Source organism: Salmo salar, chromosome 10 (assembly GCF_965601325.2).
Source record: "Salmo salar chromosome 10, fSalSal1, whole genome shotgun sequence".
In the NCBI taxonomy this organism is placed as follows: Eukaryota; Metazoa; Chordata; class Actinopteri; order Salmoniformes; family Salmonidae; genus Salmo; species Salmo salar.
The window spans coordinates 85,879,876-85,892,587 of record NC_138300.1 but is presented as its reverse complement, the minus strand read 5'-3'; the positions used below and the strand labels follow the sequence as shown (position 1 = coordinate 85,892,587).

Below are 12,712 nucleotides of genomic sequence, written 5' to 3'. Positions count from 1 at the left end.
ACACGTGTGCACAATGTGCTCGTCATGCACATCCATGAACAAAGGAGTTGATTAAGACATAGTAGTGAATTTACTTTATCAAAATATCCTCACGCTATCAGTCACTCAGTCACCTGCAGACACACTTTGCACTGCCACTCACCCCATCCCAGCATTCAGGCATGGTGCCTGAGTAAGCGTGCTCGGTGGAGGAGGAGAAAGAGGAGGAAGAGCGGCAGGAGGAGTAGGAGCTGCGGGTGGAGACGAGACATTCAGAGCCCGTCCTCTCTGGTAGTGGGACTGCTGCTGCTGGTGGTCTCTGTCTCGTCTAGCCTCGTCCTGTTCTAGGGCTGAGCTCTGCAGTGCTGCTGCCCTCTCTCTTCCCCCAGACACCTTATAAACCCCACCGTGTGGGCGTGCTGAGCTCAAGCCCTTTGGCTGGCTCTCTGCATCTGATTGGTTGGCTGCCCAATCAGTCAGAGCATCTTCTCTGCTGTGCTCTTGTTTTGCTCTCTCATCACCACCACCACTGCTCTATATCAGGGGAGATTCTCTCTCTCTCTTCAATTGAAAGGGCTTTATTGGCATGGAAAACATATGTTTACATTGACAAAGCAAGTGAAATAGACAAACAAAAGTGGAATAAACAATATAAAATGTACAGTAAACATTACACTCACAAAAGCCATGCCATATTATGGCTATATACAGTGTTGTAACGATGTGCAAATAGTTAAAGTACAAAAGGGAAAATAAATCAAATAATTATGGGTTGTGTTTACAGTGGTGTTTGTTCTTCACTGGTTGCTCGTTTCTTGTGGCAACAGGTCACAAATCTTGCTTCTGTTATGTGGTATTTCACCCAATAGATATGAGAGTTTATCAAAATTGCATTTGTTTTCAAATTCTTTGTGGAACTGTGTAATTTGAGGGAAATATGTGTCTCTAATATAGTCATACATTTAGCAGGAGGTTAGGAAGTGCAGCTCAGTTTCCACCTCATTTTGTGGGCAGTGTGCACATAGCCTGTCTTCTCTTGAGAGCCAGAACTGCCTACGGTGGCCTTTCTCAATAGCAAGGCTATGCTCACTGAGTTTGTACATAGTCAAAGCTTTCCTTAATTTTGGGTCAGTACTGTCTGTTTAGGGCCAAATGGCATTCTAGTTTGATCAGTTTTTTTGTTAATTCTTTCCAATGTGTCAAGGAATTATCTTTTTGTTTTCAAATTATTTGGTTGGGTCTAATTGTGTTGCTGTCCTGGGGCTCTGTGGGAGTGTGCTTGTGTTTGTGAACAGAGCCCCAGGACCAGCTTGCTTAGGAGACTCTTCTCCAGGTTCATCACTCTGTATGTGATGGCTGTGTTATGGAAGGTTTGAGAATCGCTTCCTTTTAGGTGGTTGTAGAATTTAATTGCTATTTTCTGGATTTTGATCATTAGCAGATATCGACCTAATTCTGCTCTGCATGCATTATTTGGTGTTTTACATTGTACACAGAGAATATTTTTGCTGAATTCTGCATGCAGAGTCTCAATTTGGTGTTTGTTCCATTTTGTGAATTATTGGTTGGTGAGAGGACCCCAGACCTCACAACCATAAAGAGCAATGGGTTCTATAACTGATTCAAGTATCTTTATCCAGATCCTAATTGGTATGTTGAATTTTATGTTCCTTTTGATGGCATAGAAGGCTCTCAGATCGTTCACAGCTTAGTGGTAGTTATCTGTGGTGCTGATGTTTAGGCCGAGGTATGTATAGTTTTTTGTGTGCTCTAGGGCAACGGTGTCTAGGTGGAATTTGTATTTGTGGTCCTGGTAACTGGACCTTTTTTGGAACACCATTATTTTTGTCAGAATCTGTGCAGAAGATCTAGGTGCTGCTGTAGGCCCTCCTTGGTTGGTGACAGAAGCACCAGATCATCAGCAAATAGTAGACATTTGACTTCAGATTCTAGTAGGGTGAGGCCAGGTGGTGCAGACTGTTCCAGTGCCCTCACCAATTTGTTGATATATATAGTGCATTTGGAAAGAATTCAGACCCCTTCACTTTTTACAAATGTTGTTAAGTTACAGCCTTATTCAAGAATGGATTAAATCGTTTTTTCCCCTCATCAATCTACACACAATACATCACAATGACAAAGCAAAAACAGGTTTAGATTTTTTTGAAAATGTATAAATAAATAAAATATCACATTTACATAAGTATTCAGACCCTTTACTCAGTACTTTGTTGAAGCACCTTTGGCAGCAATTACAGCATGGAGTCTTCTTGGGTATAACACGACAAGCTTGGCACACCTGTATTTGGGGAGTTTCTCCCATTCTTCTCTGCAGATCCTCTCAAGCTCTGTCAGGTTGGATGGGGAGCGTCACTGCACAGCTATTTTCAGGTCTCTACAGAAATGTTAGATCGGGTTCAAGTCCGGGCTCTGGCTGGGCCACTCAAAGACATTCAGAAACTTGTCCCAAAGCCACTCCGGCATTGTCTTGGCTGTGTGCTTAGGGTCGTTGTCCTGTTGGAAGGTAAACCTTCGCCCCAGTCTGAGGTCCTGAGCACTCTGGAGCAGGTTTTCATCAAGAATTTTCCCCTTGATCCTGACTAAACTCCCAGTCCGTGCCGCTGAAAAACATCCCCACAGCATGATGCTGCCACCACCATGCTTCACCATAGGGATGGTATTGACCAGGTGATAAGCCAAAGAGTTCAATCTTGGTTTCATCAGACCAGCGAATCTTGTTTCTCATCGTCTGAGAATCCTTTAGGTGCCTTTTGGCAAACTCCAAGAGGGCTGTCATGTGCCTTTTACTGAGGAGTGGCTTCTGTCTAGCCAATCTACCATAGAGGCCTGTTTGGTGAAGTGCTGCAGAGATGGTTGTGTTTCTGGAAGGTTCTCCCATCTCCACAGAGGAACTCTGGAGCTCTGTCAGAGTGACCATCAGGTTCTTGGTCACCTCCCTTACCAAGGCCCTTCTCCCCCGCTTGACAGTTTGGCCGGGCGGCCAGCTCTAGGAAGAGTCTTGGTGGTTACAAACTTCTTCCATTTAAGAATGATGGAGGCCACTGTGTTCTTGGGGACCTTCAATGCTGCAGACATTTTTTGGTACCCTTCCCCATACCTCGACACAATCCTGTCTCGGAGCTCTACGGACAATTCCTTCGACCTCATGGCTTGGTTTTTGCTCTGACATGCACTGTCAACTGTGGGACCTTATATAGACAGATGTGTGCCTTTCCAAATCATGTCCAATCAATTGAAATTACCACAGGTGAACTCCAATCAAGTTGTAGAAACATCTCTTGGATGATCAATGGAAACAGGATGCATCTGAGCTCAATTCCAAGTCTCATAGCAAAGGGTCTGAATACTTACAGTACCAGTCAAAAGTTTGGACACACCTACTCATTCAAGGGTTTTTATTTATTTTTACTATTTTCTACATTGTAGAATAATAGTGAAGACATCAAAACTATGAAATAACACATATGGAATCATGTAGTAACCCAAAAAGCATTAAACAAATCAAAATATATTTTATATTTGAGATTCTTCAAATAGTCACCCTTTGCCTTGATGACAGCTTTGCACACTCTTGGCATTCTCTCAACCAGCTTCATGAGGTAGTCACCTGGAATGCATTTCAATTAACAGGTGTGCCTTGTTAAAAGTTAATTTTAATGCGTTTGAGCCAATCAGTTGTGTTGTCACAAGGTAGGGTTGGGATACAGAAGATAGTCCTATTTGGTAAAAGACCAAGTCCATATTATGACAAGAACAGCTCAAATAAGCAAAGAGAAATGACAGTCCATCATTACTTTAAGACACGAAGGTCAGTCAATCCAGAAAATTTCAAGAACTTTGAAAGATTCTTCAAGTGCAGTCGCTAAAACCAACCAAGCGCTATTATGAAACTGGCTCTCATGAGGACCGCCACAGGAAAGGAAGACCCAGAGTTACAACATAGAAAAAATTAAAAGTAAAGTAAAACCCTTGAATGAATAGGTGTGTCCAAACTATTGACTGGTACTGTATATGTTTTTGCTGTTTGTTCTTTGTTATAGAGCAAACAAGATTGGAGAAGTGGTTTATCCATACATCTCCGTTTTGGATAGATAACTCTTCGTGTTGTTGTTTGTTTAGTGTTTCCCAATTTTCGCAGAAACGGGAAAATGTGATTCTTCAATTACATTGTATCAAGGCACAAGGCGAGACCCAGATGCAGACACAGGAGGCAGATGGTTGGTGTCTTACAATGTTTAATGATCCAAAGGGGTAGGCAAGAGAATGGTCAGGGACAGGCAAAAGGTCAAAACCAGATCAGAGTCCAGGAGGTACAGAGTGGCAGAAAAGCTCGTGGTCAAGGCAGGCAGAACTGTCAGGCAGGCGGGTACAAAGTCCAGAATAGGCAGGGGTAAAAACCGGGAGGACTATAAAAAGAGAATAGAAAAGGAGTACGGGGAAAAACACGCTGGTTGACTTGACTAAACATACAAGACGAACTGGCACAGAGAGACAGAAAACACAGGGATCAATACACTGGGGAAAATAAGCAACACCTGGAGGGGGTGGAGGCAATCACAGGAACAGGTGAACATGACACATTGAGCTAATTTCTGATCTGCTGTTCCTTCTTTTTCCGTAGTGTATTTCTGTATTGTTTTAGTGATTCACCATAGTGAAGGCGTAGACTCAGGTTTTCTGGGGCTCTATGTTTTTGGTTGAATAGGCTTCTCAATTTCTTTCTTAGGTTTTTGCATTCTTCATCAAACCATTTGTCATTGTTGTTAATTTTCTTAGGTTGTCTGTTTGAAAAAAAAGACTTGATAGAGAAGCTGAGAGGTCAAATATACTGCTTAGGTTTTCTACTGCCAAGTTTACACCTTCACTATTACAGTCAGTGGTGTAAAGTACTTAAGTAAAAATACTATGAAGTACTACTTAAGTAGTTTTTTGGGATATCTGTGCTTTAATTTACTATATATAGTTTTGTTATATAGTCCATCATGCCATATGGAATCAAAAGCATTATTAAAATCAACAAAACATACAAATACTTTTACTCTGCTGTCCAGATGAACATGCTGGTTTATTAGTGTGTAATATGTGTATATGGTCTGTCCTGATGAACATGCTGGTTTATTAGTGTGTAATGTGTGTAGATGGTCTGTCCCGATGAACATGCTGGTTTATTAGTGTGTAATGTGTGTTTATGGTCTGTCCTGATGAACATGCTGGTTTATTAGTGTGTAATGTGTGTTTATGGTCTGTCCTGATGAACATGCTGGTTTATTAGTGTGTAATGTGTGTATATGGTCTGTCCTGATGAACATGCTGGTTTATTAGTGAGTAATTTACATTTACATTTGAGTCATTTAGCAGACGCTCTTATCCAGAGCGATTTACAGTAGTGAATGCATACATTTCATACATTTTTTTCTCTGTACTGGTCCCCCGTGGGAATTGAACCCACAACCCTGGCATGGAAACACCATGCTCTACCAACTGAGCTACACGGGACATGTGTGTGTATATGGTCTGTCCTGATGAACATGCTGGTTTATTAGTGTGTGTAATGTGTGTATATGATGAACATGCTGGTTTATTAGTGTGTGTAATGTGTGTATATGATGAACATGCTGGTTTATTAGTGTGTGTATTGTGTGTATATGGTCTGTCCTGATGAACATGCTGGTTTATTAGTGTGTAATATGTGTATATGGTCTGTCCTGATGAACATGCTGGTTTATTAGTGTGTAATATGTGTATATGGTCTGTCCTGATGAACATGCTGGTTTATTAGTGTGTGTAATATGAGTATATGGTCTGTCCTGATGAACATGCTGGTTTATTAGTGTGTGTAATGTGTGTATATGGTCTGTCCTGATGAACATGCTGGTTTAGTAGTGTGTGTAATGTGTGTATATGGTCTGTTCTGTGTTTGGGTAGAAAGACAATGCGTTTTTTGCTGAGAGCATTGTGTTGTCTGAGGAAGGTTCAGGAAGGTCATTGAGAATATAGCAGAACAATTCCCTCCCTTCCTCCCATTGTCCCTGTCCTACCTGTCCCCTTTCCTCTCCCACCCCTCTTATCGCTCCTCAAAAGTCATGGAAGGTGATGCATAAACAAATGCTTAGTATGCAGTGAGATTGCTTTTGCTAATTAAAATTCAACACACACACATGGACACGCACACAAGCGCACACAAGCGCACACATACACGCTCTCAACACTCACACTTCAAGAGGCCTGTTCATTTGATTTGTGCAAAGCAAATCACAGTTGTTATTTTCATAGCACCAATCGTAAGGGTACACAGTCCTCTCCCGTTTAACTCAACTTAATCAGCACCTGTGTTTGTTAGCTTTTCCATTGTAAAGGACTGTCAGGATCATGAGGTGGTAGTGGGAGAGGGGAGTGAGAGAGAGAGAGGAGGTGAGACCGGCGAGGGTGAGAGAAGAGGGGGGTGACACTGGAGGCGTCAGACAGAGGTGAGAAACAAGGTGTCTGGATTATTCTGATCTCATCGTCACGTGGATTCATGTTAAAATTGACAACATCACGGGTACAGAAATCAACTTCTGAGGACTTTAAAACGACTGTGGTATTTTTAATCCATAACGGATAGTAGGTTACTATGGTTATAGCGATGGTTGTAGCATTGAGATTGATGCCCTATTATGTGAGTGATAATTATTGAACAAGAGTGTTCCAGTCTCTCTCACACACAAACACATACGTCCTTTACACTTTATCATTCAGACACAAATCTGTACCACACTGTGTGAGAGGTGTTGTGTGATAGCGAATGATTCCATCAACCATTTGGCCAAACAATCCCTCCTCCTTCTCCTCCCAGTGCGACACCATGGTTACGCAGGTGAGTGGACAGTCATAACGATTATCGGGGATACAGTATATTGAGAATAGAAGAGAATAGACTTGAAGTACCTTCCAGTCTCCAATTGGCATCAGGGTCTCACAGTTCTCCTGCAGATAGATAACAAAAACACAATGTCAACTGACGCCCATTAGGATAGTCCCTCTGCTTCCACTTCTGAGATGCCACAGGGCTGAGCAGGCCGTTAAAGCTGAGGGGATGGATCCACAGAGAGCAACAGAGATAGAGACTGTGTGGGTCCAAACAGACAGACAGCAGTTAGTGGACAGGGAAGAGAAGGCTCAGGAGAGACAGAATACTTTTTCCCTGCCCTAAAAGAGCCAAACCAGAACCCAAACATTCCCCTAAACTTCAGTGCAACATGAAGGACATGCTCTATAGAGGTTATAGTTGAATCAGACCAAGCATTATTAGTGGGTTAAGAAAAACTGTCCCCAAACTCCTTGTGATGCTAAAGGTGCAATCCTGGATAGTGTATTCATATACAGTGGTTTCAGGAAAGACAAAAGGATAGGATTATAGATAAACACACGGACGAGGTGAAAGAGGAAAGATGACAAATGGTTGCATTGTCATCAGCAGTCCATTGATAGAGGGTGATGCCATTCAAGACAGTGTTACAGTGATCAGACACACCTAGAGAGAATGGTTATTTCATGCAGTTGTTTTTAGTGGAGAGACATAGTAGGTTAGTGGTTTCAGTGGGGCGGTCGGACCAGCAGGTGTCACTCTTGTCCTTTGGAGCCCACGTGTGACTGCAGTAGCACAGCATGGTGGGGGAGGGGGGGGAGCTGCGACATTGTGCTGGAGGTGTTGGCTGGCTGCATGTTGATCTCCAGGAAAGTTCCAAATCTCTCTATTATCAGATGATCCTGAGCCTGTCTGTGAATTTCTGTCAGTATGAAACCCTGCTTATGCTACTACTACAGCCTGTGTGTAAAGGAACTTTAAAAAATATAGATATTCTCTGTTGTATGTGGCCCTCCATATTTCTCTGACTCAGGATGTGTTGCAGGTGAGGATTTAAAGGTGCATCCAATAACACAGCCAAAGGAAATGGAGATTTGGTACCCCTGCAGGGCATGGGGAATAGTCCCCCTACAGGTGAGTTCTAGGTTTGTAATTACCGGGATGCACCCACTGGTCCGATTGCGGGTCTGGTGGAGCCAGTGCCGCGCGATCACATGCCAACGTTGTGGGGGGCGGCTTGAGGAAGAGGGGGCGGTGAGTGGCGCAGGGCTTGCGCAGGGGAGTGCGTTCACACACCGCCCTTGGTCTCTCTGCATCATAAACACAAACACAGGTGTGTACAGTGGCTGGTCAGTCCATCTCAGGGGTCCAGGCAAGGAGAGGCCTGGAGGGGAGGAAGACTAACAGACCTGGGAGGACATGACCCACATAGAGGAGGACAACAGAGGATAGGCTAAGGTAACAGCTATCTGGATAAGCTGCTGTAATGATGTCCTCCTGTTAAATCTTTAACAACATAGACTTCTAAAGGACACAATGTAATCTGGGTCACACATCCACTCCCGATAATGTTTTACTTTAATATGCATTTCCCTTGGGACTAATTACTAGCTAGCAGGTAATAATCATCAATAACTTTGAATGTATTATTTGGCCTCCAAGTTTTATCCGCCAATGCCTTGGCATCGTCTTAGTAATCAGTTTCTCCACTCTGTCAATCATTGTCAAGAGAGTCAGGGAAGTGTATAAATTACAGTGACATATCCTCTTAGACCTTTGGCATTTCAATCAATGTGATTTTCTTTCCTCTACCGATGCCACCTCTCTTGTCCTCCTCACAAACAGTCCCAGCAATCAAGAGTTACTTACAGCTTCTGCTAAGACAAGCATACTGCTGTAATCAGTGGATTTGGTTAGACCTTGCATCCTCTCAATTATATAGTCTTGTCCCCCCCCACTCCTTCTTTCACACTCCTAAATTGAAATGCAGTGTATGATTCATCCCTCCTACACATGTAAACACATTTTGTTTCCAAAGAAAGACACAAAAATACACTATTATATCACACACTCTGCACAAAAACAAATAAATATTTGAACACACACACACACACACACACACACACACACACACACACACACACACACACACACACACACACACACACACATTTATATAAAGTAAATGCTCACCATCTCAGTATCTTGTCCTCTCTGCTCCGGTAGTAGGGGTTTCTCCTCAGTAAATTGCTGCTCCTTCATCCCAGCCATCCTGGAGAGCAACCTGCAATCACCATAGCAACGCACACTTTGTTACTTTAAAATCTGAAATTCATCCAATTCAAACCACTGCAGTAGCAAAACCGCATTATCATGTTTTTCTCCCCCCAGTAAATATCTACAGTATATCAAGCTTTTGGCTGGGTGGCAAGGTCTTCAGGAGGTTTGGTTGCTGTGGCTGGGCAAGTCCATTTTCCCTATATAATTGCTACACCAGCCCCCATAGTCCCTTTTTGTTGGGCATGTAAAGAAGTCCAGGGATGCTCAGTATCTGAATAGAGAATACATGTCCAGGGTTGTTTCTGGATCAAAAAGTGGCTCGCAGGGTCGGCCTGTCGGCCTGTCTGAATTTTAGAGAACATTTTAGAGGCCCCAATCTTGGCGCTACAGAGACATATTCCTGCAATTCTACAAATTTGTTCATGGAGCTGAGATACATTGATGCAGTTTTAAAGCAAATTTCCTGCGATTCTATGCACTTTGCCATGGCAAACGCTGTGTTATTTTGCTCAAACGTGATAATATAATGTGGACTGATTTATACATCGTTTGGACTTAGGAGACCAGAAAAAATGCTAAAGGCAGACGCCCAAAGATTTCAATAGTTGTGGAAAGTTTGTGGAAAGTTGTGGTATTGGCCTATTGGAAAACATATTGAACAGTAGTAGCCAGTTCTCTTTGGGTCTCCAGTGGTAATCAGCTCATGGACTGGGTCATAGACTGAATAAAGCAGGTCTGAGGACCCAGCCAGACAGACAGACAGTGAGCTTTCCCATTAGGATAAAACAAAACTCCTGCAGTGTAGCCAGATCAGTGGACACAGAGGGGCTATATCAATTTAGATTGATACGTCTATACAAGGGCACTGCTAAGCCCACAGAGCAGAGCTGACCCAGGCTGGCGCCACTCGACTAACACATTGGATCACTGAGGATATCAAACGCTCACACGTACGTGCACGCGCACGCACGCACACCCAGCCAATTTACAGTGCCTACACCCCCCTTGGATTTCATCACATTATATTGTTACAAAGTGGGATTAAAATAGATTTCATTGTCATTTTTTGGTCAACGGGAAGATTACTGAAAAACAAAACACTAATATACCATGATTAGATAAGTCTTACAAGTATAAGTATTAGATGAGTATCGGGCGGCAGGTAGCCTAGTGGTTGGTCGCTGGTTTGACTCCACAAGTCGTCAAGTTGGAAAAATCTGCCGTTCTGCCCTTGAGCAAAGCAGTTAACCCCCAACAACTGTTTCCCAGGCGCCAATGACGTCGAATAAGGCAGCCCCCCCACCTCTTTAATGCAGAAGATACATTTCATTGAATGCATTCAGTTGTGCAACTGACTAGGTTTTCCCTATTCACCCCCCATTAGTCAATACATGTTAGAAACACCTTAGCCAGAAATCACAGCTGTGAGTCTTCTTGGTTAAGTCTCATAAGATCTTTGCACACCTGCATTGTGCAATATTTGACCATTATTCTTTTCAAAATTCTCCAAACTCTGTCAAGGTGTTGGGGATCATGGCTAGACAGCCATTTTCTAATCTTGTCATAGATTTTCAAGCAGATTTAAGTCAAAATTGTAACTAGGCCACTCAGGAACATTCACTGTCTTCTTGATAAGCAACACCAGTGTAGATCTGGCCTTGTGTTTTAGGTTATTGTCCTGCTGAAAGGTGAATTCCTCTCCCAGTGTCTGGTGTACAGCAGACTGAAGCAGGTTTTGCCTGTGATTGGCTCCATCCCGTTTCTTTTCATACTAAAAACTCCCCAGTCTTTGCAGATGTCCAGCATACCCATACCATGCTTCAGCCACCACCATGCCTGAACACAAGGAGGTAGTTACTTAGTGATGTGTTTTGTTGGATATGCCCCAAACATAAGGCTGCATTTAGGCCAAAACGTGTATTAATTTACAGTGTTTTATTGTAGTACTACTTTAGTGCCTTGTTGCATGTTTTGGAATATTTTTTATTCTGCGTTTTTTTCATTCTTCTTTTCACTGTCCTTTATGTCATTATTGTGGAGTCCCTACAATGTTAATCCATCCTAGGTTTCTTCCATCCTAGCCATTGATGGAAGCAGTTTTAAAATCACCCATGGTGACTTCCCTAAGCAGTTTCCCTCCACTCCTGCAGCTCAGTTCAGAAGGACGACCGCATCTTTGATATGTCTGGGGGGGGGGGGGGGTTTAATACATCATCCACAGCATCATTATTAACTCAACCATGCTTAAAGAGATATTCAATGTCTGATTTGTAAATATATTTCAATCCCACTTTGTAAAGCAACAAAACGTGACAAAGGTTCGAGGTGGTGTAGATGTTCTATAGGCATGCACACACAGGCACATTAACTCACTCATTGTCAAGAAAAACAAATGCAACAAAATAAAAGAAAGCCTATTGAATAAAAAAAATGTAAAGATGATCAAAACGTAATGGTAAAGTAGCTGCAATGGGAGGCTGTCAGCCCAATAAGCATGTATGGTGAAATATGGAAACCTATGAGCTTTACAACTATTCCCTGCTGGATCAAGTACTTTACTGACAGACTTAGTTAGCATCAAAACACTGTTTGCTGTTTGAGTCTTCCTACCAAATTGAGTCATGCACGGTGATAAAATGGCCTCATAATGATTTAGAAACCCCAACTTCACACAGTGACAGGTTGTTTAATGGCTGGGATGCAGTAACAGCAACAGCTAGTCAATACACTCTCTCTCTCTTGTCAGCGGATGTTTCCAGACCTTTAGACAAAACCCAGATGCAGACACTCCAAAACAAAAGTCCATGTAAGTCATTTGCGACACTGGAAAACCAAACCCTCTCCTCCTATTTGCGACAACACTGTTGTTGTTCTCTGTCTGATAGTGACCTTTGCATGACATTATAATGGGCCCATGACCAACTTTAATTAGGAACTAACCAGGACAACCAGCCTCATTACTCTGCCTGCTTAATCTCTCTCTCTCGCGCTCTCTCTCTCCTTATATAAGATGGCTTGCTGTGAAATCAATTACCATTACAGTCTATATTCGTCCCAGTTGAAGCCGTTTCAAACCCACTGATTCAGGTTTAAATGACTCAATACTTTTGTTTGCTAGCTGCTTTATTCAATATTCCCTAAATCCACAAATACGGTTTTATATTCTCTCTGAGGAATTATTCCTCATACTAATTAAATGAAATGAGGGGGACTTGATCATTTACCCTAAAATGAGGCTGATCAGGAACATCAACTTCACTTTTGGGTGGTGCTGGTGGTGTGTGTGTGTGTGTGTGTGTGTGTGTGTTTATGTGTGCCCATTGTGCATCCATGGTCTATGGAGTCAAGTAGTCAAGTGCTACTTTAAAGTCTCCTTTCATCCAGTGTCTTTTCATCATCTGCTCTCTGTTAGTAAAAAGAAGATGTGAGGTTTCTCTTACCAAGTTCAGGTTTGTTTTTCTCCATGAGAGTCAAGAGAAGACCGTCATTTTATTTGGTCAAGGATGGTCAAATAAATCTGTCCTTGTTTTCATCCCTCTCTCCCTCCTGTTCTTTTACAGTTCTACACAGATTTTGTAGCCATGA

At 42.5% G+C, this 12,712-nt stretch overlaps 1 protein-coding gene across 7 annotated transcripts in view; it reads right to left on the bottom strand.

The window, feature by feature from the left end:
• ndrg4 (NDRG family member 4) overlaps nucleotides 1–12,712 on the bottom strand; it is a 41,620-nt gene that overhangs the window by 21,461 nt on the left and 7,447 nt on the right. For 3 of the 7 annotated variants that reach the window (XM_014124365.3, XM_014124363.3, XM_014124364.3), the window contains 3 exons: nucleotides 9,041–9,131; nucleotides 8,005–8,157; nucleotides 6,928–6,966 (listed from right to left, as the gene is read on the bottom strand). In XM_014124365.3, the coding sequence (XP_013979840.2) occupies nucleotides 6,928–6,966; nucleotides 8,005–8,157; nucleotides 9,041–9,118 (270 nt within the window). In that variant the 5' untranslated portion in view covers nucleotides 9,119–9,131. Of the gene's footprint in view, nucleotides 1–142; nucleotides 363–6,927; nucleotides 6,967–8,004; nucleotides 8,158–9,040; nucleotides 9,132–12,712 lie in introns of those variants that run through there. The other 4 variants (XM_014124367.3, XM_014124366.3, XM_014124368.3 and 1 more) reach the window with 3 other exon arrangements.